Source organism: Salmo trutta, chromosome 6 (assembly GCF_901001165.1).
Source record: "Salmo trutta chromosome 6, fSalTru1.1, whole genome shotgun sequence".
In the NCBI taxonomy this organism is placed as follows: Eukaryota; Metazoa; Chordata; class Actinopteri; order Salmoniformes; family Salmonidae; genus Salmo; species Salmo trutta.
The window spans coordinates 10,253,385-10,280,493 of NC_042962.1; the positions used below are offsets into that span (position 1 = coordinate 10,253,385).

Consider the following 27,109-nt stretch of genomic DNA (forward strand, 5'->3'; position numbering starts at 1 on the left):
CCTGTCTCTCCCAGTAGTCCATAGTCTGGACAACGCGATCCATCATGGCACCAAGATTATGTAATATAGCAGAATGTTCCTCGATGCGCTCCTCGACTCCTCTAACCGGGTGCTGCATACTGTTCTTCGTTGATATATTTGTTGAAGAGGGTGGTGCTCTGCAAGCAGAGTCTGAACATCAGAGAGGATGGCATTGTCTCCCTCAATCCGTGCAATGGCTACTGCTGTAGGTTTCAGGAGTTTCAGGTTGCTTACCACTCTCTCCCAAAATACATCATCCATGAGGATCCTCTTGATGGGGCTGTCGTGATATGGCCATTTCTTGGAGAGACTCCTTCCCCTCCAGGAGACTGTCAAACATGATGACAACACCACCCCAACAGGTGTTGCTGGGCAGCTTCAATGTGGTGCTCTTATTCTTCTCACTTTGCTTGGTGAGGTAGATTGCTGCTATAACTTGATGACCCTTCACATACCTAATCATTTCTTTGGCTCTCTTGTAGAGTGTATCCATTGTTTTCAGTGCCATGATGTCCTTGAGGAGCAGATTCAATGCATGAGCAGCACAGCCAATGGGTGTGATGTGAGGGTAGGACTCCTCCACTTTAGACCAAGTAGCAGGAGCCTCGGTCTGACTCTGATGCCATGACGCCAGAACCGGCTGGTACCCCAATACGCACTGAAAGGGGGAGAGGTTAGTGGAGGAGTGGCCGAGCGAGTTCTGCGCCATCTCGGCCCAGGGCACGAACGCCACCCACTGCCCCGGCCTGTCCTGGCAATAAGACCGCAGAAACCTGCCCACATCCTTGTTCACTCTCTCCACCTGCCCATTACTCTCGGGGTGAAAACCTGAGGTGAGGCTGATCGAGACCCCAGATGTTCCATGAACACCCTCCAGACTCTCAAAGTGAAATGGGGACCTCGATCAGACGTCCGGACGGGACGGGTAGAGGTAACCCCGGTTGCGCTGGTCGAGGCACTGGGGAGACTTCCTGTCTCTCCCAGTAGTCCATAGTCTGGACAACGCGATCCATCATGGCACCAAGATTATGTAATATAGCAGAATGTTCCTCGATGCGCTCCTTGACTCCTCTAACCGGGGTCCCTGCTCCTGCTGACTCCATGCTTCGGTGTGTAATTCTGTCAAGGGTGTGTACGGGAGGCGAAGTCAGGTGCAGGAGAGCAGAGTGTAGTGAACAGGCGCACTTTAATTTCCGTTCCAAAAATGACAGCACATAAAAACAATAACGTGCCAAAAACAAGGAACATAGCAAAAGTAAAGCGCCTGACAATAATCCACATTACAAACAAACAATTACGCACAAAGACAATGGAGGGGAACAGAGGACTAAATACATGCAGTAATTATGGAATGAAAACCAGGTATGTAATGGAACAAGACAAAACCAATGGAATATGAGAAATCGAGCGGCAATGGCTAGAAAGCCGGTGACGTCGAACGCCCAATGCCGCCCGAACAAGGAGAGGAGCCGACTTCGGTGGAAGTCGTGACATCACCATTGACCTCAAGGTGAAATCCCTTTAGTGGTTCCCTTTCTATCCGGCCACTGAGTTAGGAAAGACGCCTGTATCTTTGTAGTGACTGGGAGTATTGATACACCATCCAAAGTGTAATTAATAACTTCACCATGCTCAAAGAGATATTCAATGTCTGTTTTGTTTTTTGTCTCTCTACCAATAGGTGCAAAATCTTTGCGAGGCATTGAAAAACCTCCCTGGTCTTTGTGGTTGAATCTGTGTTTGAAATTCACTGCTCGACTCATGGACCTTACAGATAATTGTATATGTGGAGTACAGAGATGAGGTAGTCATTCAAAAATGATGTTAAACACTATTATTGCACAGTGAGTCCATAAAACGTATTATGATTTGTTAAGCACATTTTTACTTGTGAACTTATTTAGGCTTGCCATAACAAAGGGGTTAAATTGAGTCAAGACATTTATGCTTTTAGCACTTTGACATTATGAGCTATTGTATGTTGCCCAATGACACAAGCTCTCAATTTAATCAATTTTAAATGCAGGATGTAACACAATACAATGTGAGATAAAAATCAAGGGGTGTGAATACTTTCTTAAGGCACTGTGTACAGTGATATAATTAAGCATCTTCCTGAAGCGGTATTTAGTTTTGTCTAGAAACGCAACAGCTTCTTCGTAAGGAGAAGTATATTAGCTGGTTAGAAACATGTTAGTGTTTGTTTTTGACAGGTTGTCGCTGAGGTTTAAGAAAAGCATTAATTACTTTTTGAATGTTAATGTTAACTAAGTTTGTCTCTAGTGAAAACATCACATTTTTCTCTTGAATGTTGAGTTTTAGCTCAAATTTCACCTGCCCACAGAAACACACAGAAACACACAGACACACACAGATTATGCACACACAGACACACACACCCCGTCACACACAACTCTCACCTGCCCCTAGCATACACCTTGAAACATTGCCAAACAGACAGTTTTTCAGAGTGGCTTTGAGGAAAGTTTTGTTCAAATCTATCCAAATCAAATCAAATCAAATTGTATTAGTCACATGCGCCGAATACAACATGTGTAGACCTTACAGTTGAATGCTTACTTACAAACCCCTAACCAACAATGCAGTTTAAAAAATATGAATAAGAATAATAAAAGGAATAAGGTAGTCTGAACCACAGGTAGTCTGATCCACAGGTAGTCTGATCCACAGGTAGTCTGATCCACAGGTAGTCTGAACCACAGGTAGTCTGATCCACAGGTAGTCTGATCCACAGGTAGTCTGATCCACAGTTAGTCTGAACCACAGGTAGTCTGATCCACAGGTAGTCTGATCCACAGGTAGTCTGAACCACAGGTAGTCTGATCCACAGGTAGTCTGTGCGATTAACATGTCACTCCAGAGAATGTTGTTTCTAGTGAATTCCTAGCTGGATATCAATGGATAATTATGAGATGACTTTAAACCGGAAGGATGGAAAAGATGCTGGAGTAAATCCGCAACCAAGCTGTTGTGTTAGTTTGTGTAGGAGTGGGTCTATACGTACACAATTCAGCGCTGAAGAAGAACAGGCTATTTATGAACTAATAGAGTAAGAGTAAATACATTGCTAGTAAAAATGTGCAAGTTTAGCCACAGGGTACAATCTGTGTCAGAGACATTGAACTCTCTGGATGAATCCATGAGGAAATATGAATACATTATACAGTCTATAATTTCCATATATGGATTTAAGACCATATAGAAATACCATTTGAGACCCACCATGTATGCATGGTTCCCACTTATAGCTATGTCACATTAACGATTCTTTACCCTCCTCCTATGGGACCTTAAATTCTTATTTTATTGAGCAGGGTTTATGGAGGTCATATCGTCTTTGGAAGACCGTATAAGTAGGATGAAGTTGGAGTTTAAAACCCAACCTTATGTGATCATTTAGTAAGGATTTGTATCCAAAGTTTCAACATGAAATCCACTGTGGTGCTGCCAGCATCATGATCCAATCAAATGTGTCACTGTGATAGTTTGGCAGTACCTTTTACAGGGAGTCATGCTGCAATCCACTGACTGAGCCACAGGAACCACCTAGCCCCAGAATGTGGTAAATCACCAGCTTAGAAGGAATGGTAGAAAACGGTTAAAGGTTTCCACAGTTACAGGTGTTCTGAGATTTCCATGTTAAAGACCTGGCCTATCTTTAATTACACTCACTGAGTCTGTACTAGTCAAGGCTTTCATTACGTTTGGGTCAGTCATAGTGGTCAGGTATTCTGCCACTGTGTACTCTCTGTTTAGGGCCAAATAGCATTCTAGTTTGCTCAGTTTTTTGTTAATTCTTTCCAATGTCTCAAGTAATTATCTTTTTGTTTTCTCATGATTTGGTTGGGTCTAATTGTGTTGCTGTCCAGGGACTCAGTGGGGTCTGTTTGTGTTTGTGAACAAAGCCCCAGGACCAGCTTGCTTATGGGACTCTTCTCCAGATTCATCTCTCTGTAGGTAATGGCTTTGTTATGGAAGATTTGGGAATCGCTTCCTTTTAGTTGATTGTAGAATTTAGCGTCTCTTTTCTGGATTTTGATAATTAGCGGGTATCGGCCTAATTCTGCTCTGCGTGCAATATTTGGTGTTTTATGTTGTACACTGAGAATATTTTTGCAGAATTTTGCATGCAGAGTCTCAATTTGGTGTCTGTCCCATTTTGTGAATTCTTGGTTGGTGAGCGGACCACAGATCTCACAACCATAAAGGGCAATGGGTTCTATAACTGATTCCAGTTTTTTTTTACCAGATCCTAATTGGTATGTTGAATTTTATGTTCGTTTTGATGGCATAGAAGGCCCTTCTTGCCTTGTCTCTCAGATCGTTCACAGCTTTGTGGATGTTACCTGTGGCGCTAATGTTTAGGCCGAGGTATGTATAGTTTTGTGTGTGTTCTTGGGCAACAGTGTCTAGATGGAATTTGTATTTGTGGTCCTTGCGACTGGACCTTTTTTGGAACACCATTATTTTGGTCTTACTGAGATTTACTGTCAGGGCCCAGGTCCGGCAGAATCTGTGCAGAAGATCTAGGTGCTGCTGTAGGCCCTCCTTGGTTGGTGACAGAAGCACAAGATCATCAGCAAACAGTAGACATTTGACTTCAGATTCTAGTAGGCTGAGGCCGGGTGCTGCATACTGTTCTTCGTTGATATATTTGTTGAAGAGGGTGGTGCTCTGCAAGCAGAGTCTGAACATCAGAGAGGATGGCATTGTCTCCCTCAATCCGTGCAATGGCTACTGCTGTAGGTTTCAGGAGTTTCAGGTTGCTTACCACTCTCTCCCAAAATACATCATCCATGAGGATCCTCTTGATGGGGCTGTCGTGATATGGCCATTTCTTGGAGAGACTCCTTCCCCTCCAGGAGACTGTCAAACATGATGACAACACCACCCCAACAGGTGTTGCTGGGCAGCTTCAATGTGGTGCTCTTATTCTTCTCACTTTGCTTGGTGAGGTAGATTGCTGCTATAACTTGATGACCCTTCACATACCTAATCATTTCCTTGGCTCTCTTGTAGAGTGTATCCATTGTTTTCAGTGCCATGATGTCCTTGAGGAGCAGATTCAATGCATGAGCAGCACAGCCAATGGGTGTGATGTGAGGGTAGGGTAGGACTCCTCCACTTTAGACCAAGTAGCCTTCATGTTCGCAGCATTGTCTGTCACCAGTGAAAATACCTTCTGTGGTCAAAGGTCATTGATGACTGCCTTCAGCTCATCTGCAATGTAGAGACCAGTGTTTCTGTTGTCCCTTGTGTCTGTGCTCTTGTAGAATACTGGTTGAGTGGTGGAGATTTTACATTTACGTCATTTAGCAGACGCTCTTATCCAGAGCGACTTACAGTAGTGAATGCATACATTTCATACATTTTTTTTCCCCCCCCGTGCTGGCCCCCCGTGGGAATCGAACCCACAACCCTGGTGTTGCAAACACCATGCTCTATCAACTGAGCTACAGGGAAGGGATGAGATGATGAGCATGAGATGACAGAGATGATGTAGTTAATTATTCCTTAATTATTCTGAACATTTGACCACCCATCAGAGATGATTGCAATACAATCTGCTTTCTCTATGATTTGCTTGACCTTCACTTGAACTCTGTTGAACTCTGCATCCAGCAAATGAGTAGATAAAGCATGCCTGGTTGGAGGGGTGTATGATGGGCGAATCTCTTCCAATACACATTGCCTGTGAGCGTCAGAGGTGAACCAGTTGCATACACAGCTCGAGCAAGACATTTATCAGCATTTCTCTGACTACGTTCCTCCATTGAGTAAAAAAAAACTTTTGATTCTAGGAGGACCATGAGCTGTTGCTATCGATAAGGTTTCTGATTAATCATTTTCACCTCAAAAGTCCCTCTATAGAAGTCGAGGGACTTTTGTCAGAGGTTGCTTGTTGTGAGCGCTGAGGGAATTTCATGCACTTGGCCAGATGATTCTGCATCTTTCACATATGATTTGGCACAGTATTTGCAAATGTACACAGCTTTTCCTTCTACATTAGCTGCATTGAAATTTCTCCACACATCAGATAGTGCCCATAGCATTAGAAAAAAAGCTGAAAAAAACCCAAATACAATTCCATATACAGATAAATAGTTAAGTAGTTAGATTAAACAACTCCTTTGTAAGATAAATGTTTTAAAATAAAACATGTATGGAAACAGGTGAATGAACACTCCTCAGTCAGCAGGCTCAAGCAAGCTAAAACCCACATTGTAGCAAAAACTAACAAGCAGAAAATGTTAACAAGTGAGAAATTATTTAAACACACTTTGCTGTAGGCTACTATTCCTAGTTAACAAAAAAGAATGTTTGTCATATAAAATATATTCACCCCACCCAGTATTGTAATCAAAACTTACCAGAAGGCATGTAGTCCTTGGCTCAGACAGTGTAGTAGTTTGGGCTCAATGGCATCTCATTAGTGTGCAAGATCTTGAGAATCAGCTGTACATGTGATGGAAGAGTGCACATGTGATGGAAGAATTCACTGTGCATGCAGAGGGTTGCAATTCCATTGAATTGGGGATAGTTTAACAAAAATATACCACAAGACCTAGAATTGCCTTGTGTATCCCACCAAAAAAATGTAAGCTAACTTTTTTGATGAATTTAAGCAAAATGTCCCAAATTCCAGGTCTTAACATTTCAAAATTTCCAGAAATGTACCGTAAAGTTTCCGACCCTTTGCAACCCTAGTTGAGACAACATCTAACAATGACGGGCTATTCTGTAAACCCTGTTCTGTTGAGACAACATCTAACAATGACGGGCTATGCTGTAAACCCTGTTCTGTTGAGACAACATCTAACAATGACGGGCTATGCTGTAAACCCTGTTCTGTTGAGACAACATCTAACAATGACGGGCAATGCTGTAAACCCTGTTCTGTTGAGACAACATCTAACAATGACGGGCTATTCTGTAAACCCTGTTCTGTTGGAGAAAACTAGACCAGGTCATCTGCATAGAGAAGGACCTTCATTTTTTTGTTGTCTAGGATGAGCCCAGGAGCTGTAGATAGCTCCAACTGTTTTGAAAATTCATCAATATAGATATTAAAACAATGTTGGGCACAGATTGCTGCCCTGGGTGAGCACTCATCCCTGTGTGAAAAAAAAAACAGTTATTTTTTTAACCAATTTTAACACATTTATTTTAATTGTACATTGATATAATAACATCATAGGGTCCTCCTCCAATTCCACTTTGAATGAGTTTGAGGGAGAATCCTTTATGCCAGATGGAGTTGAATGATTTTTTTGAAGTCGATAAAGCATGCAAATATTTGACCCTGGGTGGATTGATAAACGTGTTTTTTTATAAGGGTGTGTAGGATGTCGATGTTGTCAGATGTTCTTTGTTTCGGTAGCGAGACACTGTTTTCGTTGAGAAAACACTGTATTCTCGTATTTATTATGTTACAGAAAACCTTCCCTAGATTACTGGGCACACTCATACCACGATAATTATTAGGGTCATATTTGTCTCCACTTTTGAATATGAGCATTATTATTCCTTTATTCCATAATTCTGGAATGTATCCTACATTCAACACCAAAGTGAAGAGCGTATGGCTTCCTGCAGCTTAGGGCTGTTTTTCTTCAGCATCTCATTGCAGATACTGTCTGGCCCACAAGCTTTACCGCATTTGAGGGCTTTGATTTTCTATTTCAGCTCTGTTATTATGATGGGTATACAGAAAATATTCATACCCCTTGACTTATTCCACATTTTGTTGTGTTAGAGCCTGAATTCAAAATGGATTAAATGTTTTATTTTTTTCTCACCCATCTACACACAATACCCCATAATGATGAAGTGAAACTTGCTTTTAGAAATGTTTTCACATTTATTGAAAATGAAACACAGAAATATCTCATTTACATAAGTATTCACACACCTCAGTCAATACTTTGTAGAAGCATCACTGGCAGCGATTACAGCTGTGAGTCTTTTTGGGTAAGCCTCTAAGAGCTTTCCACTGCTGGATTGTGCATCATTTGCCCATTATTCTTTTCAAAATTCTTTAAGCTCTGTCAAATTGGTTATTGATCATTGCTAGAAAATATTTTTAAGTAGATTTAAGTCAAAACTGTAACTCGGCCACTCAAGAACATTCACTGTCTTCTTGGTAAGCAATTCCAGTGTAAATGTGTCCTTGTGTTTTAGGTTATTGTTCTGTTGAAAGGTTAATTCATCTCCCACTGTCTGGTGGATAGCAGACTGAACCAGGTTTTCCTCTAGGATTTTGCCTGTGAATAGCTCCAATACGTTTATTTTTTCCTGAAAGACTACATCAAGCCCCTTGTATTGTTTAAAATTGCAGGTGTAACAGAAAACAAAATGTATTTGTCATGTTATTTCATTACCAGATCATATTAGCGCCAACAGAGATTGTCGCCTCACTTCGCGTTCTTAGCAAACTATTCAGTATTTTGTTTTTTTATGTTTTATTTCTTTCATTGTTACCCCAGGAAATCTTATGTCTTATTACATACAGCCGGGAAGAACTATTGGTTATAAGAGCAATGTCAATTTACCAGCATTATGACCAGGAATACGACTTTCCCGAAGCAGATCCTCTCTTTGGACCACCACCCAGGACAATGGATCTAATCCCAGCAGCTGGCCGAAAACAACGGCGACGCAGAAGGGGCAGACGGAGCGGTCTTCTGGTCAGGCTTCGTAAACGGGCGCATCGCTCACCGCTCCCGAGTATACTACTCGCCAATGTCCAGTCTCTCGACAACAAGGTAGGCAAAATTCGAGCAAGGGTTGCCTCAAACAGGATGTACCAGTGACGAGAACCATTCAACGCTGCTCTGACAAATTGGAAGCCACGCTCCAAGATTGTTTTGATCACGTGGACTGGAATATGTTCCAGTCAACCTCAGAGAACGACATTGATCTATACGCTGACTCGATGAGTGTGTTTATAAATAAGTGCAATGGGGATGTCGTACCCTGTTAAAACCTAACCTATCCAGAAACCACGGATGGATAGCGGCATTTGTGAAAAACTGAAAGCGCGATCCACCGCATTTAACCATGGAAAGAGGTCTGGTGACTGAATATTAACAGTGTAGTCATTCCCTCCGCAAGGCAATCAAACAAGCAAAATGCCGGTACAGGGACAAGGTGGAATCGCAATTCAACGGCTCAGACATGAGACGTATGTGGCAGGGTCTACAGGAAATCACGGACTACAAAAACAAAAACAGCCACGTCACGGATACCAACGTCACGCTTCCAGACAAGTTAAACACCTTCTTTGCCCGCTTTGAGGATAATACAGTGCCACCGTCATGGCTTGCTAACAAAGACTGCGTCACCCCTCTTCTTCTCAGTGGCTGACGTGAGTAAAACATTTAAACATGTTAACCCTCGCAGGGCTGCTGGCCCAGACGGCATCCCTAGCCACGTCCTCAGGGCATGCGCAGACCAGCTGGCTGGTGTGTTTACGGACATATTTAATCACTATCCCAGTCTGTTGTCCCCACATGCTTCAAGATGGCTACCATTGTTCCTGTACCCAAGAAGGCAAAGATAACTGAACTAAATGACTACCGCCCCGTAGCACTCACTTCTGTCATCATGAAGTGCTTTGAGAGGCTAGTCAAGGATCATATCACCGCCACCATACCAGCCACCCTAGACACACTTCAGTTTGCATACCGCCCCAACTGGTCCACAGATGACACAATCGCCATCGCACTGCCCTATCCCATCTGGATAAAAATAATACCTATGTAAGAATGCTGTTCATTGACTACAGCTCAGCATTCAAAACCATAGTACCCCCCAAGCTCATCATCAAGCTGGAGGCCCTGGGCCTCAACACCTCTCTGTGCAACTGGGTGCTGGACTTTCCGACGGGCCGCCCCCAGGTGGTGAAGGTAGGAAACAACATCTCCACTTCACTGACCCTCAACACTTGGGCCCCACAATGGTGTGTGCTCAGCCCTATCCTGTGCTCCCTGTTCACCCACGTCTGCGTGGCCATGCACGCCTCCAACTCAATCATTAAGTTTGCAGACGACAAAACAGTAGTGGGCTTGATCACCAACAACGACGAGACAGCCTATAGGGAGGAGGTGAGGGCACTCGGAGTGTGGCATCAGGAAAACAGCCTCTCACTCAACATCAACAAAACAAAGCAGATGATCGTGGACTTCAGGAAACAGCAGAGGGAGCTGTTACCCCCCTATCCACATCGAAGGGCCAGCGGTGGAGAAGGTGGAAAGTTTTAAGTTCCTGGGCATACACATCACAGACAAACTGAAATGGTCCACCCACACAGACAGTGTGGTGAAGAAGGCGCAACAGCGCCTCTTCAACCTCAGGAGGCTGAAGAAATTTGGCTTGTCACCCAAAACCCTGACAAACTTTTACAGATGCACAATCGAGAGCCTCCTGTCGGGATGTATCACAGCTTGGTACGGCATCTGCACCACCCTCAAATGCAGGGCTCTCCAGAGGATGGTGCGGTCTGCACAACGCATCACAGGGGGCAAACTACCTGCCCTCCATGACAACTACAGCACCCGATGTCACAGGAAGGCCAAAAAGATAATCAAGGACAACAACCACCCGAGCCACTGCCTGTTCACACCGCTATCATCCAGAAGGCGAGGTCAGTACAGGTGCATCAAAGCTGGGAGCAAGAGATTGAGAAACAGCTTCTGTCTCAAGGCCATCAGACTGCTAAACAGCAATCACTAACTCAGAGAGGCTGCTGCCCACATTGAGACCCAATCACTAGACACTTTAATAAATGGATCACTAGTCACTTTAAACAGCACCACTTTAAATAATGCTACTTTAATAATGTTTACATATCTTACATTACTCATATCACATGTATATACTGTATTTTATACCATCTATTGCACCTTGCCTATGCCGCTCAGCCATCGCTCATCCATATACTTTATATGTACATATTCTCATTCACCCCTTTAGATTTGTGTGTATTAGGTAGTTGTTGGGAATCTTAGATTATTTGTTAGATATTACTGCACCGTTGGAACTAGAAGCACAAGCATTTCGCTGCACATCTGCTAACCATGTGTATGTGACCAATAAAATTTGATTTGATTTGAATAAGCCCACTAGGGAGTATCATTATATCCAGATTATCCTCGACACAGTAGACTCTGTCTCCAATCCGAGGCACAGAAACATATGAAAACATGGACTCATTAACCTTAATGCTGTAAATGAAGCAGACAACAACAGATGATCAGTATCGATAATAGGGATATTAGATCCAACGTGGATCCACTGTCTTCACTGGCGTTACGAATTAGACACCAAAATATTCTGGACATTCCTAGCAAGTACCTTTTCTCCAGCACATCACATGCACTATCACAACAACTTGGATTTGATTTATTAGGAGACCCATTAGCCAACACCAATAGCGACAGCTAGTCTTACTGGCATCCTACACATAACAGAAAATAAATTACAGACAAGAGACTTTACAATACATACATTTAAAAACATTAACATGTAGTGTGTGTGTGTCTATCAGCTCCACATACATGTCAGTACATACACACAACAAGTAGGTCACATGTCACAGTACACACACACAAGAAGAAGGTTACATGTGAGTACACACACACACACAACCAGAAGGTCACATGTCAGTACATACACACAACAAGTAGGTCACATGGGGTAGAGGCGTTGTGCCGTGAGGTGTTGCTTTATCTGTTTTTTGAAACCAGGTTTGCTGTTCACTTGTGCTATATGAAATGGAAGGGAGTTCCATGCAATCATGGCTCTGTATAATACCGTACATTTCCTTGAATTTGTTCTGGACCTGATGACTGTGAAAAGACCCCTGGTTGCATGTCTGGTGGGATAAGTGTGTGTGTCAGTGCTGTGTGTAAGTTGACTATACAAACAATTTGGAATTTCCAACACATTATTGTTTCTTGTAAAAAGTAGAAGTGACACAGTCAGTCTCTCCTCAACTCTCAGCCAAGAGAGACTGGCATGTGTAGTATTAATATTTACCCTCTAATTACAATGAAGAGCAAGACGTACCGCTCTGTTCTGGGCCAGCTGCAGCTTACCTAGGTCTTTCTTTGCAGCACTTGAGCACATGAATCGACAATAGTCAAGATAAGATACAACTAGAGCCTGCAGGACTTGCTTTGTGGAGTGTGGTGTCAAAAAAGCAGAGCATCTCTTTATTACGGACAGACCTCTCCCCCTCTTTGCAACTGTTGAATGGATATGTTTTGACCATGACAGTGTACAATCTAAGGTAAAACCAAGTAATTTAGTCAAATCAAATCCAGTCGCATTTTATTGGTCACATACACATGGTTTGCAGATGTTAATGCGAGTGTAGCGAAATGCTTATGCTTCTAGTTCTGACAGTGCAGTACAGTCGTGGCCAAAAGTTTTGAGAATGACACAAATATTAATTTTCACAAAGTCTGCTGCCTCAGTTTGTATGATGGCAATTTGCATATACTCCAGAATGTTATGAAAAGATTAAATGCAATTAATTGCAAAGTCCCTTTTTGCCATGCAAATTAACTGAATCCCCCAAAAAAGCATTTCCACTGCATTGCAGCCCAGCCACAAAAGGACCAGCTGACATGTCAGTGATTCTCTCGTTAACACAGGTGTGAGTGTTGATGAGGACAAGGCTGGAGATCACTCTGTCATGCTGATTGAGTTTGAATAACAGACTAGAAGCTTCAAAAGGAGGGTGGTGCTTGGAATCATTGTTCTTCCTCTGTCAACCATGGTACCTGCAAGGAAGCACATGCCGTCATCATTGCTTTGCACAAAAAGGGCTTCCCAGGCAAGGATATTGCTGCCAGTAAGATTGCACCTAAATCAACCATTTATCGGATCATCAAGAACTTCAAGGAGAGCAGTTCAATTGTTGTGAAGAAGGCTTCAGGGTGCCCAAGAAAGTCCAGCAAGCGCCAGGACAGTCTCCTAAAGTTGATTCAGCTGCGGGATAGGGGCACCACCAGTACAGAGCTTGCTCAGGAATGGCAGCAGGCAGGTGTGAGTGCATCTGCATGCACAGTGAGGCGAAGACTTTTGGAAGATGGCCTGGTGTCAAGAAGGGCAGCAAAGAAGCCACTGCTCTCCAGAAAAAACATCAGGGACAGACTGATATTCTGCAAAAGGTACAGGGATTGGACTGCTGAGGACTGGGGTAAAGTCATTTTCTCTGATGAATCCCCTTTCTGATTGTTTGGGGCATCCGGAAAAAAGCTTGTCTGGAGAAGACAAGGTGAGCGCTACCATCAGTCCTGTGTCATGACAACAGTAAAGCATCCTGAGACCATTCATGTGTGGGGTTGCTTCTCAGCCAAGGGAGTGGCTCACTCACAATTTTGCCAAAGAACACAGCCATGAATAAAGAATGGTACTAACACATCCTCCTAAAGCAATTTCTCCCAACCATCCAGGAACGGTTTGGTGATGAACAATGCCTTTTCCAGCATGATGGAGCACCTTGCCATAAGGCAAAAGTGATAACTAAGTGGCTCGGGGAACAAAACATCGATATTTTGGGTCCATGGCCAGGAAACTCCCCAGACCTTAATCCCATTGAGAACTTGTGGTCAATCCTCAAGAGGCGCGTGGACAAACAAAAACCCACAAATTCTGACAATCTCCAAGCATTGCTTATGCAAGATTCGGCTGCCATCAGTCAGGATGTGGCCCAGACGTTTATTGACAGCATGCCAGGGCAGATTGCAGAGGTCTTGAAAAAGAAGGGTCAACACTGCAAATATTGACTCTTTGCATCAACTTCATGTAATTGTCAATAAAAGCAGTTGACACTTATGAAATGCTTGCAATTATACTTCAGTATTCCGTAGTAATATCTGACAAAAATATCTAAAGACACTGAGGCAGCAGACTTTGAAAATTAATGTTTGTGCCATTCTCAAAACTTTTGGCCACGACTGTAATATCTAACAAGTAAATTAACAATTTCCCAACAACTACCTAATACACACAAATCTAAAGCGATGAATAAGAATATGTACATATATAAATAGATGTGCATATAGTCTTCTCAACTTGTTCAACAGTCACACAATTCATTACCAGACTCACCTGAGGTTTAGAACTTAGGAAATGTCACTTGACTGTCACTGAAAATTCCTTCCTGGATCAGATGATGATGATGTGTGAAAATACACTACATGACCAAAAGTATGTGGACACCTGCTCGTCGAACATCTCATTCCAAAATCATGGGCATTAATATGGAGTTGGTCCCCCCTTTGCTGCTATAACAGCCTTCACTCTTCTGGGAAGGCTTTCCACTAGATGTTGGAAAATTGCTGCAGGGATTTGATTCCATTGAGCCACAAGAGCGATAGAGAGGTCGAGCGCTGATGTTGGGCGATTAGGCCTGGCTTGCAGTCAACGTTCAAATTTATCCCAAAGGTGTTCATTGGCACAATGCATTGAGGCAGGTAGCGTTTTCCTGGCATCCGCCAAACCCAGATTCGTTCGTCGGAATGCCAGATGGTGAAGCGTGATCAATCACTCCAGAGAACACGTTTCCACTGCTCCAGAATCCAATGCCGGCGAGCTTTACACCACTCCAGCCGATGCTTGGCATTGTGCATGGGGATCTTAGGCTTGTGTGCGGCTGCTTGGCCATGCAAACCCCTTTCATGAAGCTCCCGACAAACAGTTCTTGTGCTGTGAGTGTTGCAACCGAGGACAGACGATTTTTACGTGATACGCACTTCAGTACTCGCTGTTTCCGTTCTGTGAGCTTGTGTGACCTACCACTTCGCCGTAGTTGCTCCGAGACATTTCCACTTCACAATAACAGCACTTACAGTTGACCAGGGCAGCTCTAGCAGGGCAGAAATGTGACTAAATTACTTTTTGGAAAGGGGGCATTCTATGACGTTGGCACGTTGAAAGTCACTGAGCTCTTCAGTAAGGCAATTTAACTGCCAATGTTTGTCTATAGGGATCGCATGGCTGTGTGCTCGATATTTATACACCTATCAACAACGGGTGTGGCTGAAATAGCCGACTCCACTGTTTGGAAGGGGTGTCAACATACCTTTGTATATATAATGTGTTAGGGTATTTCTATATACTAGTGTACAAGTAAGGATTTCTTACACTGGACAACTTGTCACAGCTGTTGATAAGTCATTGATAAGTCATTAAGCTATTGATAATCATTGATAATAATCTGCAAAAAATGATGTCATTAAATGAAGATACATTTTTGGAATTGTATTAAAAATAACAAACAGAAATAATACATTTACATAAGTATTCAGACCCTTTACTCAGTACTTTGTTGAAGCACCTTTGGCTGTGATTACAGCCTCGAGTCTTATTGGGTATGACGCTACATGCTTGGCACACCTGTATTTTGGGGAGTTTCTCCCATTCTTCTCTGCAGATCCTCTCAAGCTCTGTCAGGTTGGATGTGGAGCGTCACTGCACAGCTATTTTCAGGTTTCTTTAGAGATATTCGATTGGGATCAAGTCCGGGCTCTGGCTGGGCCACTCAAGGACATTCAGAGACTTTTCCCGAAGCCACCCCTGCTTTGTCTTGGCTGTGTGCTTAGGGTCGCTGTCCTGTTGGAAGATGAACCTTCGCCTCAGTCTGAGCACTCTGTTGCAGGTTTTCATCAAGGATCTCTCTGTTCTTTGCTCTGTTCATTTCTCCCTCAATCAGACTTCCAGTCCTTGCGCTGAAAAACATTCCCACAGCATGATGCTCTCACCACCGTGCTTCACTGTAGGGATGGTGCCAGGTTTCCTCCAGACGTGACGCTTGGCATTCAGGTCAGAGAGTTCAATCTTGGTTTCATCAGACCAGAGAATCTTGTTTCTCATGGTCAGAGCCCTTTAGGTGCCTTTTGCCAAACTCCAAGCGGGCTGTCATGTGCCACTCTACCCTAAAGGCCTGATTGGTAGAGTGTTGCAGAGATGGTTGTCCTTCTGTAAGGTTCTCCCATCTCCACAGAGGAATTCTGGAGCTCTGTCAGAGTGACTATCGGGTTCTTGGTCACCTCCCTGAGCAAGGCCCTTCTCCCCGATTGCTCAATTTGGCCGGGCTCTAGGAAGGGTCTTGGTGGTTCCAAAAGTTTTCCATTTAAACTTTTTAGGGATAGCCCCCTTTTTTTACATTTTCACCTAAAATGACATATCCAAATCTAACTGCCTGTAGCTCAGGCCCTGAAGCAAGGATATTCATATTCTTGGTACCATTTGAAAGGAAACACTTTGAAGTTTGTGGAAGTGTGAATTGAATGTAGGAGAATATAACACGATAGATCTGGTAGAAGAAAATACAAAGAAAAAAAAAAATTTCTTTTCTACCACCATCTTTGAAAATTCCGATGGTGTCCACAAGATGGCAGCATTGTATGTGCAAAGTTTCAGATGGATAACTTGAAGTATGAGCAAACTACATGACATTTAGTGTGAAGTCACACAGGTGTATTTGGGCAAATCGTGAAGGAGACATTTACATTCACATTACATTTTTCTGCAAGAATATCGTCAAATCTGTATACTTGGACTTGGAGCTTTTCCAGTATTAGTAGCCATATTATAAGTTCAACATTTGCAAAACACCCAGTTTCCATAACTTCGTAACTCTCCATATTCTTATAATTTTTGTCCAAAAGGAAAAGGCTTGCTGTCGCACAAGGTTAGCAGCTACATTTTGCGACAGATACGGGGTTTCCCGATACTCCCGTAAAGCCCAGCTCATTGGCTATCTAGCTCGCTTTGACCCCGATTGGCGCTTATTTGATAAAGTTACAGTCGATCAAGTGAAGACCGCCCGCGTCATTGACGTGCCATGAAGGCGTCGCTCTCGGACCAAATTTGGTGTCCTATAGGGTATACTACACCCCTAATGATATAGTGAAGTCTGGTTACATTCTAGGATCTCTGAGGAATAAATACAAATGTGATTTGACTGGTTGAAACAACGTTTAGGGTTAGATTTTCACAGATTCCTTTCTTTTGCAAATTGAACGAGTAGAAAAAACCGCGATAGGTTTGTTGTTGGGAGCTCTACTCAAAAAATAGCATGGCATTTTTTCGCAGTAATAGCTACTGTAAATTGGACAGTGCAGTTATATTAATTATTAATAATTTAAGCTTTCAGCCGATATAAGACACTTATATGTACCGACATTTGTTGTTTCTCTAAAATCTGCGATTGTGACACATGGCGCTGCATGATTTACAACGCCTATCCCTAACATTTAAAAATGATGGAGCCCACTGTGTTGTTTGGGACCTTCAATGGTGCAGACATTTTCTGGTACCCTTCCCCAGATCTGTGCCTCCACACAATCCTGTCTCGGAGCTCTACGGACCATTCCTTCGACTTCATGGCTAGGTTTTTACTCTGACATGCAATGTCAACTGTGGGACCTTATTTAGACAGATGTTTGCCTTTCCAAATCATGTCCATTCAATTTAATTTACAACAGTTGGACTCAAATCAAGTTGTAGAAAAATCTTAAGGATGATCACTGGAAACAGGATGCAGCTGACCTCAATTTCGAGTCTCCTAGCAAAAGGTCTGAATACTTATGTAAATTTACAATAATTTCTAAAAACCTGTTTTCGCTTTGTCATTGTCGGGTATTGTGTGTAGATTGATGAGGAACAAAAATGATTTAATCCGTTTTAAAATAAGGCTGTAACGTAATAAAATTTGGAAAACGTCAAGGGGTCTGAATACTTTCCGAATGCATCGTATATTTAACCCTTTATCACTGCTGCATAGCTCTTCTTCTGTACTGTATGTTGTGGCTGGCTGGGTGCTCTGCCAGGGAGGACTGGTGGGGGGACATGAGGACCAGTGGCAGTGTAGGGACTGGGGCCAGTGGGGATGTGGGCTCTCTGTAGCTTGGGGCTCCTTGGATGTTGACGAGGGGCCCTGGGACTCTTGTAGTGCCAGTTAAAGTCTTTGGGCTTGGTCTGGGTATTGGAGAGGGTCCGGTCCAGGGCAGTGTCTTTCAGGGCTTTTTGGAAAGAGACTAAATCCGTTCTTGCTGAGGTCGTAGAAGTGGTGAGGCTGGATGTCTCAGTTCATCTTTGTCAGAAGGGAACAGGCCTTTGATACTTCTGTATTGATGGTGTTGATGACTCACTGGGGAAAGTCTCTCTCTCTCTCTCTCTCTCTCTCTCTCTCTCTCTCTCTCTCTCTCTCTCTAGCTGGGAGGAGCAGGTTGATTCAGACAAATTGTCACCTTGCGTCTGCCAAGTGAGCCCACAGCCATATCAATGACACGTTACAATATTAATGATTATCATCAATAAGAAATGACAACATTAACTGCAATCTAGGCTCTAATTAGGGAAAGAGGGCATGGAAGATTTTGATGCTCCCCTTACCCCCTATTTGACGGTTTGGTTAGAACACATACAAACACTCTATCCCTCCGATCACTCTGTCCCTCCGATCACTCTGTCCCTCCTATCACTATGTCCCTCCTATCACTCTATCCCTCCTATCACTATGTTCCTCCTATCATTATATCCCTCCTAACACTCTGTCCCTCCTATCACTCTATCCCTCCTATCACTATATCCCTCCTATCACTCTATCCCTCCTATCACTATGTCCCTCCTATCACTCTATCCCTCCTATCACTCTATCCCTCCTATCACTCTATCCCTCCTATCACTATATCCCTCCTATCACTCTATCCCTCCTATCACTCTGTCCCTCCTATCACTCTATCCCTCCTATCACTCTGTCCCTCCTATCACTAGAATGGGGAATACTCTCTCATATTTAGCATCAGCTCAAGAAACCTCCCAAGTGTGAGATACAGGAATGGGCTGTATGTGTGTGTGTGTGTGTGTGTGTGTGTGTGTGTGTGTGTGTGTGTGTGTGTGTGTGTGTGTGTGTGTGTGTGTGTGTGTGTGTGTGTGTGTGTGTTTCAGTTCATTGTAAGGATTTGTTTTGTATGTTTTACATAAACAATATGCAAATTAACTTTTTGGTGTTTTCTTCTTCTTTCTCATGTGTTTGTTTTTTCTTTCCTCTCCTCTCCTCCCCTACTCCCCCCTCATCTCCCCCCCTCTCCCCATCTCCTCCCCTCTCCTCCCCCCACCATAAACCTGATTCAGCAGGTCAGTGACCAGGGGATGATCTATGCCTTGTATCCCTATTTCCCCCTTGTAGCCCCATCGTCCCCCGGTGTCGACTCCGCCTCTTTGCAGCGAGCAGGCAGCAACAGCGCCGGGGGAAGCAGCCACAGCGCCGGGGGAAGCTACGGTCGTGGGGGTGCCAATAACTATGCTACAGTGGGCCCAGGATATACAGCAGAGGCCTATGCTACAGACCCCTACACTGCAGACCCCTACCGTACACTGCAGTACTGCCCATCTGTAGATTCTCCTTACAGCAAGTCTGGACCAGCCCTGCCACCTGAGGGCACGCTGGCACGATCACCATCTATAGACTCCATACAGAAAGACCCAAGGTAGGATAACTCACACACACACACACACTCACACACACTCGCCCTCCCACACACAAACACTCCCAAACACACAACATCAATCACTCTTTCAATCATGCAAAGCTTTATATGTCTGTACTGTGGAGGTCACTGTCCTGTGGAGGTCACAGTCCTGTGGAGGTCACTGTCCTGTGGAGGTCAGTGTCCTGTGGCGGTCACTGTCCTGTGGAGGTCACTGTCCTGTGGAGGTCACTGTCCTGTGGCGGTCACTGTCCTGTGAGAGATCACTGTCCTGTGAGAGGTCACTGTCCTGTGAGAGGTCACTGTCCTGTGGCGGTCACAGTCCTGTGGAGGTCACTGTCCTGTGGAGGTCACTGTCCTGTGGCGGTCACTGTCCTGTGGCGGTCACTGTCATGTGGAGGTCACTGTCCTCTGGAGGTCACTGTCCTGTGGCGGTCACTGGCCTGTGGCGGTCACTGTCCTGTGGAGGTCACTGTCCTGTGGCGGTCACAGTCATGTGGAGGTCACTGTCCTGTGGAGGTCACTGTCCTGTGGAGGTCACAGTCATGTGGAGGTCACTGTCCTGTGGCGGTCACTGTCCTGTGGCGGTCACTGGCCTGTGGCGGTCACTGTCCTGTGGAGGTCACTGTCCTGTGGCGGTCACAGTCATGTGGAGGTCACTGTCCTGTGGCGGTCACTGTCCTGTGGCGGTCACTGGCCTGTGGCGGTCACTGTCCTGTGGAGGTCACTGTCCTGTGGAGGTCACTGTCCTGTGGCGGTCACTGTCCTGTGGCGGTCACTGTCCTGTGGCGGTCACTATCCTGTGTGACCTCACATATTGATCCTCTGTCAATCGATTTCAATCATCTCCAATCATCTCCACACTGTGTCTTGGGACTGTAGAGACTAGTAGGAGATCGGAGAGGTCCCCTCTGGAGGGAACTGACAGTCATGTGACCTCTCTTTCTGTGGTATTGATGCGCTAACACAGTGGAGACTGTAATTATTCTTACACAAGCACTGTTATGTACACACACAACAGAGCAACATTACTTATCCTTCCTACTATGCTGTGTTCCAGCCCAGCTTTCCTGGTGTGTTTCATCATTACCATGCATTTGTCAGTTATAAAGAGATATATTTCACATGGTTTTCATGTTCAATTCAGCATCCATCAATCTGAAGAGAGAGGGAGAGAGGTAAGGAGAGACAGAGGGAGAGAATGGATATACCACAAAGGATGTGGGTGTGAGTGTGTGTCTGTGCGTGTCTGTGCGTGTGTGTCTGTGCATGTGTGCGTGTGCGTCTGTGCGTGTGCATCTGTTCGTGTGCGTCTGCGAGTGTGTGTCTGTGCGTGTGTGCGTGTGTGTATGCATGTGTGTCTGTGCGCTTGTGCGTGTGCGTGCGTGTCTGTGTGTGCGTGTCTGTGCGTGTGTGTCTGCTTGTGCGTGTGTGTGTGTGTGTGTGTGTGTGTGTGTGTGTGTGTGTGTGTGTGTGTGTGTGTGTGCGTGCGTGCGTGCGTGCGTGCGTGTGTGTGTGTGCCAGTGGAGAATCCTACTGAGCATTGGTGAAGTCCATAATACTGGGCTGTGGTTGTGGTAGTACTATCGACTCCCTAGAATTACACATTCAGTGTATTGTGGGAGACAGAGAGCAACACAGAGGGAAAGAGACACACACACACACACACACAGAGAGAGAGAGAGACTGCAGAGAGGGAGAGAGAGAGAGAGAGAGAGAGAGACTGCAGAGAGGGAGAGATAAGATAGAGGAATAACAGATTTGGAACCTAATACTTACTGTGGGATACGTGTCAACAGCAACCTTGGGAAAATCCTTAACAGCAGACTCCCTGCATTTCTTCATTGAAAACAACGAACTGAGAATATGTCAAATTGGTTTTTTACTAAATTACCGTACGACAGACCACGTATTCACCCTGTACATCCGAATATATATATATATATATATATATATATATATATATATATATATATAGGGCCATGGGGTGAGACAGGGATGCAGCTTGAGCCCCACCCTCTTCAACGTATATATATACGAATTGTCGAGGGCACTAGAATAGTCTGCAGGACCCGGCCTCTGAAGTCAAACGCCTATTGTTTCAAATCAAATCAAATTTGATTTGTCACATGCGCCAAATACAACAGTGAAATGCTTACTTACAAGCCTTTAAACAAAAATGCTTTAAGAAGTTTAAAGAAAACCAAGTGTTAAGTAAAAAATAATAAAGAGTAGCAGAGGTACAGAGTCAATGTGGAGACTATATACAGGGGGTACCGGTACAGAGTCAATGTGGAGGTTATATACAGGGGGTACCGGTACAGAGTCAATGTGGAGACTATATACAGAGGGTACCGGTACAGAGTCAATGTGGAGACTATATACAGGGGGTACCGGTACAGAGTCAATGTGGAGACTATATACAGGGGGTACCGGTACAGAGTCAATGTGGAGGCTATATACAGGGGGGTACCGGTACAGAGTCAATGTGGAGACTATATACAGGGGGTACCGGTACAGAGTCAATGTGGAGGTTATATACAGGGGGTACCGGTACAGAGTCAATGTGGAGACTATATACAGGGGGGTACCGGTACAGAGTCAATGTGGAGACTATATACAGGGGGTACCGGTACAGAGTCATTGTGGAGACTATATACAGGGGGGTACCGGTACAGAGTCAATGTGGAGGCTATATACAGGGGGGTACCGGTACAGAGTCAATGTGGAGACCATATACAGGGTGGTACCGGTACAGGGGGGTACCGGTACAGAGTCAATGTGGAGACTATATACAGGGGGGTACCGGTACAGAGTCAATGTGCTGGGGCACCGGTTAGTCGAGGTAATTGAGGTAATATGTACATATAGGGAGAGTTAAAGTGGCTATGCATAGATAATAAACAGAGAGTAGCAGCAGCGTAAAAGAGGGGTCTGGGTAGCCCTTTGATTAGCTGTTCAGGAGTCTTATGGCTTGGGGGTAGAAGCTGTTAAGAAGCCTTTTGGACCTAGACTTGGCACTCCGGTACCGCTTGCCGTGCGGTAGCAGAGAGAAGCAGTCCATGACTAGGGTGGCTGGAGTCTTTGACAATTTTTAGGGCCTTCCTCTGACACTGCCTGGTATAGAGGTCCTGGATGGCATGAAGCTTGGCCCCAGTGATATACTGGGCCATACGCACTACCCTCTGTAGTGCTTTGCGGTCGGAGGCCGAGCAGTTGCCATACCAGGCAGTGATGCAATCAGTCAGGATGTTCTCAATGGTGCAGCTGTAGAACCTTTTGAGGATCTGAGGACCCATGTCAAATATTTTCAGTCTCTTGAGGGGGAATAGGTGTTGTCGTGCCCTCTTCACAACTGTCTCAGTGTGTTTGGACCATGATAGTTTGTTGGTGATGTGGACACCAAGGAACTTGAAGCTCTCAACTTGCTCCACTACAGCCCCGTCAAAGAGAATGGGGGCGTGCTCGGTCCTCCTTTTCCTGTAGTCCGCAATAATCTCCTTTGTTTTGATCACGTTGATGGATAGGTTGTTTTCCTGGCACCACACGGCCAGGTCTTGAACACCTCTCTATAGGCTGTCTCATCGTTGTTGGTGTTCAGGCCTATCATTGATGATGGTGTTGTAGTTGTGCCTGGCCATGCAGTAATGAGTGGACATGGAGTACAGGAGGGGCCTGAGCACGCACCCCTGAGAGGCCCCCGTGTTGGGCCTTCACCTATAGCGAGATGAACCTAAAGAAGAGTCTCTTAAGCAAGCTGCTCCTGGGTAGGGCTGTGACGGTCATTTGTGGTGGTCAATTGTGTCAGCCGTGATTGTCAAGCAAATAACTGCCGGTCTCACGGTAATCTACCGTTAATTAACATAAACACATTTTGCATCTTCTGGGTTCCACACATAGCCCACAAGCCACTGATGCAGACCTTTGAAACATCTACATTTTAAAAAGGCTAGTAAATCCATGTAATATAATCTACCATCACAATAAATCCAGTATTTATTTTAGACAGGTCTAAAGAAACATGATATGAAGAAGATGTAGTCTATTTTAGAAGAACAGAATAACATACTCTGAGTTGTCCTTATGTTAGGTCCTGATCTGGCCATGCCATATGGCTGTAGGATACACTAGTTCATTTAGCAGAAAAGATTTGCTTAGAATTCCGTGGCATTATTTAATTTTATTTTATAGTATCAACAATACAATTGAACGTAGCTGAATAAAATAGAAAGTATATTTTCTCCAAACGATTTGAGGGAGTGCGCACATTCTGTTTTGAGCGGTTAACTCCTGTATGCTTAATTTAGAGTTATTTCTGTAACTTTAGTTGTGATGCAAATGTTGGGCTATATGTTTAGATTTTTTTAATACCTTTTAAGGCTGCATGATGCGACTCTAAAAAAGTTGCATGAAAGGCATTAGCTCTGCCTTGTTTTTTGCACACTTCATCAGTCTCTCATTCACAATTCTCATTCATGTGATCAGGTCTTTCTCACAGGCTACAAGTGAAGACAGACACATCGGGGACACAACTGCGCACGTCCTTATCCAATTCCGAAGTGCATATTGAAGATATTGGTAGAACGTGTAGGATGTGATAGATCCCAAATTAATACAACTTCTAGGATAAAAAAAAAACGGTTTTATGCAATGAGCCTGACGCAACTGATCAGAACGTTTAGCTTAAAATTTTGATGAACTGTCAGGCTATTTCTTCACATTATAAGCGCAGCAATGCTAGAACGGTCACGTGGAATTTGACTACCATCATGACTTGTGACCGCCGGTCACCGCAACAACCCTAGTCCTGGAACTCTGTTCACAAACACAAAGAGACCCCAAAGATCCCCAGAACAGCATCACAATTAGACCCAACCAAATCATGAGAAAACAAAAAGGTAGTTACTTGACACATTGGAAAGAATTAACCAAAAAACAGAGCAAACTGGAATCCTTTTTGGCCCTAAACAGAGAGTACACAGTGGCAGAATACCTGACCACTGTGACTGACCCAAAATGAAGGAAAGCTTTGACTATGTACAGACTCAGTGAGCATAGCCTTGCTATTGAGAAAGTGTGCACATTCTTTAGGCAGACCTGGCTCTCAAGAGAAGACATGCTATGTGCACACTGCCCACAAAATGAGGTGGAAACTGAACTGCACTTCCAAACCTCCTGCCAAATGTATAACCATATTAGAGACACATATTTCCCTCAGATTTCACAGACCCACGAATAATTCGAAAACAAATCCAATTTTGATAAACTCCCATATCTATTGGGTGAAAAACCACAGAGAGAAAAAGGAGAGACAGAGGTAGAGGCTGAAAAAAGAGAGGGAGATAGATGGAGAATGGGGAGAGAGATAGAGTGAGATAGAGAGAGGGAGATAAGGAGAGAGGAAGATAGAGGGAGAAAGGGGAGTGGGAGATCGTGGTAGATAGAGAGAGAAAGAAGTTAGAGGGAGACAGGAGAGAGGGAGATAGAGAGAGAAAGGAGAGAGTTATAGAGAGAGAAAGAAGAGAGATATAGGGAGAAAGAAGAGAGAGAGAGATGGATCATTTTGAGAGTGAGATAGAGGGAGATAGAGAGAGAAAGGGGAGAGGGAGATGGAGAGAGTTATAGCGAGAGAAAGAAGAGAGAGATATAGAGGGAGAAAGGAGAGAGAGAGAGAGTGAGAGAGAGAGAGAGAGAGAGAGAGAAAGAGAGAGATAATTTTGAGAGAGAGATAGAGGGAGAAAGGAGAGAGGGAGAGCTCTTGAATGTATTTTTCATCCTCTCTCTCTCTCTCTTTCTTACTAAGCCAAGGTGGTCAGAGCTGTGAGCACGACACCATTCACAGAAATATGATAGAATATGAATAGCTCTTTGTTCCTATACCACTCACATTCATTGCCCTCAGTGAAGCCTGCCTGTCAGCTTGCCACTATAGTGTGTGTGTCAGATAGTTAATGCTGTAACCTTGAGTGAACGTAGGTAGGTCTGAGAGCCATATGCAATCTAAAACTGTATCCATCCAGAGTAAATATGCATGGTGAATCATATCATCTTATATAATGAATGTGTTATTAATGTCATGTAATCTAAGTGATGTGAGATGTACTGGGCCTATATCTCAGCCTGCAGCTTGTGTTGAACCGCAGACAAAGTGCCTGGTTTTGTGACCCATATGTCAGAGCGGCCCTCTGGGGCTGAAGCGTCTAGCGATGTGGTTTATGTTTTTCTGTGTGTGTGTGTGTGTGTTCCTGTAGGCCTGTTAATGTCCTATTTAAAGGTCAAACGCTACTGTGTCGCCCCACATTACTAAACACTTCACCTAGAGGGCTACACACACACAATCAGGCATGCACAGACACACACACACACAGACACACGCACACACAGACAAAAACCAACGCACACACACACACACACACACACACACACACACACACACACACACACACACACACACACACACACACACACACACACACACACACATATGGCAAAACATTTCTTAATCCGTAACATTGAGCTGTAACAACTATACTTTAATACACAGCCACGTTCTGCTATAACATATGGGTTCAACCCAAACCCACCCTGCTACCCACCCAAACTCACCCTGCTACCCACACAAACCCACCCTGCTACCCACACAAACCCACCCTGCTACCCACCCAAACTCACCCTGCTACCCACACAAACCCACCCTGCTACCCACACAAACCCACCCTGCTACCCACACAAACCCACCCTGCTACCCACTCCAAACCCACCTTGCTACCCACTCCAAACCCACCTTGCTACCCACTCCAAACCCACCTTGCTACCCACCCAAACCCACCTTGCTACCCACTCCAAACCAGAGATAGTATCATCACCCAAACCCACCCTGCTACCCACTCCACACCAGAGATAATAACATCACCCAAACCCACCCTGCTACCCACTCCACACCAGAGATAATAATGTCACCCAAACCCACCCTGCTACCCACTCCACACCAGAGATAATAATGTCACCAAAACCCACCCTGCTACCCACTCCACACCAGAGATAATAACATCCCAAAGGCGGTGAAGGTAGGCAACAACACATACGCCACTGTGAACCTCAACACGGGGACCCCTCAGGGGTGCATGCTTAGTCCTCTCCTGTACTCCCTGTTCATCCACGACTCTGTGGCATGGATGCAACACATTAAGGAGCTGATCATGGACTACAGGAAATGGATGGCCAAGCACGCCCCCTTTCACATCGACGGGCTGTAGTGGAGCGGGTCAAGAGCTTCAAGTTCCTCTGTATCCACATCACTAAGGATCTATCATGGTCCACACACACCAACACAGTCGTGAAGAGGGCACGACAACGCCTCTTCCCTCTCAGGAGGCTGAAAGAATTTGTCATGGGCCCTCAGATCCTAAAACAATTCTACAGCTTCACCATTGAGAGCATCTTGACTGCCTGCACCACCGCATGGTATGGCAGCTGCTTGGCATCTGACCGCAAGGCACTACAGAGGGTAGTCCGGATGGCCCAGTACATCACTGGGGTTGAGCTTCCTGCCATCTAAG

General features: G+C 44.5%; 1 protein-coding gene across 4 annotated transcripts in view; it reads left to right on the forward strand.

Annotated features, from left to right (window-relative positions):
• Window positions 1-27,109, forward strand: part of LOC115195395 (catenin delta-2-like) — a 562,679-nt gene that overhangs the window by 293,922 nt on the left and 241,648 nt on the right. For all 4 annotated transcript variants that reach the window (XM_029755212.1, XM_029755211.1, XM_029755213.1 and 1 more), the window contains one exon: window positions 19,250-19,550. In XM_029755212.1, coding sequence (XP_029611072.1) covers window positions 19,250-19,550 — 301 coding nt within the window. The remainder of the gene's footprint in view (window positions 1-19,249; window positions 19,551-27,109) is intronic.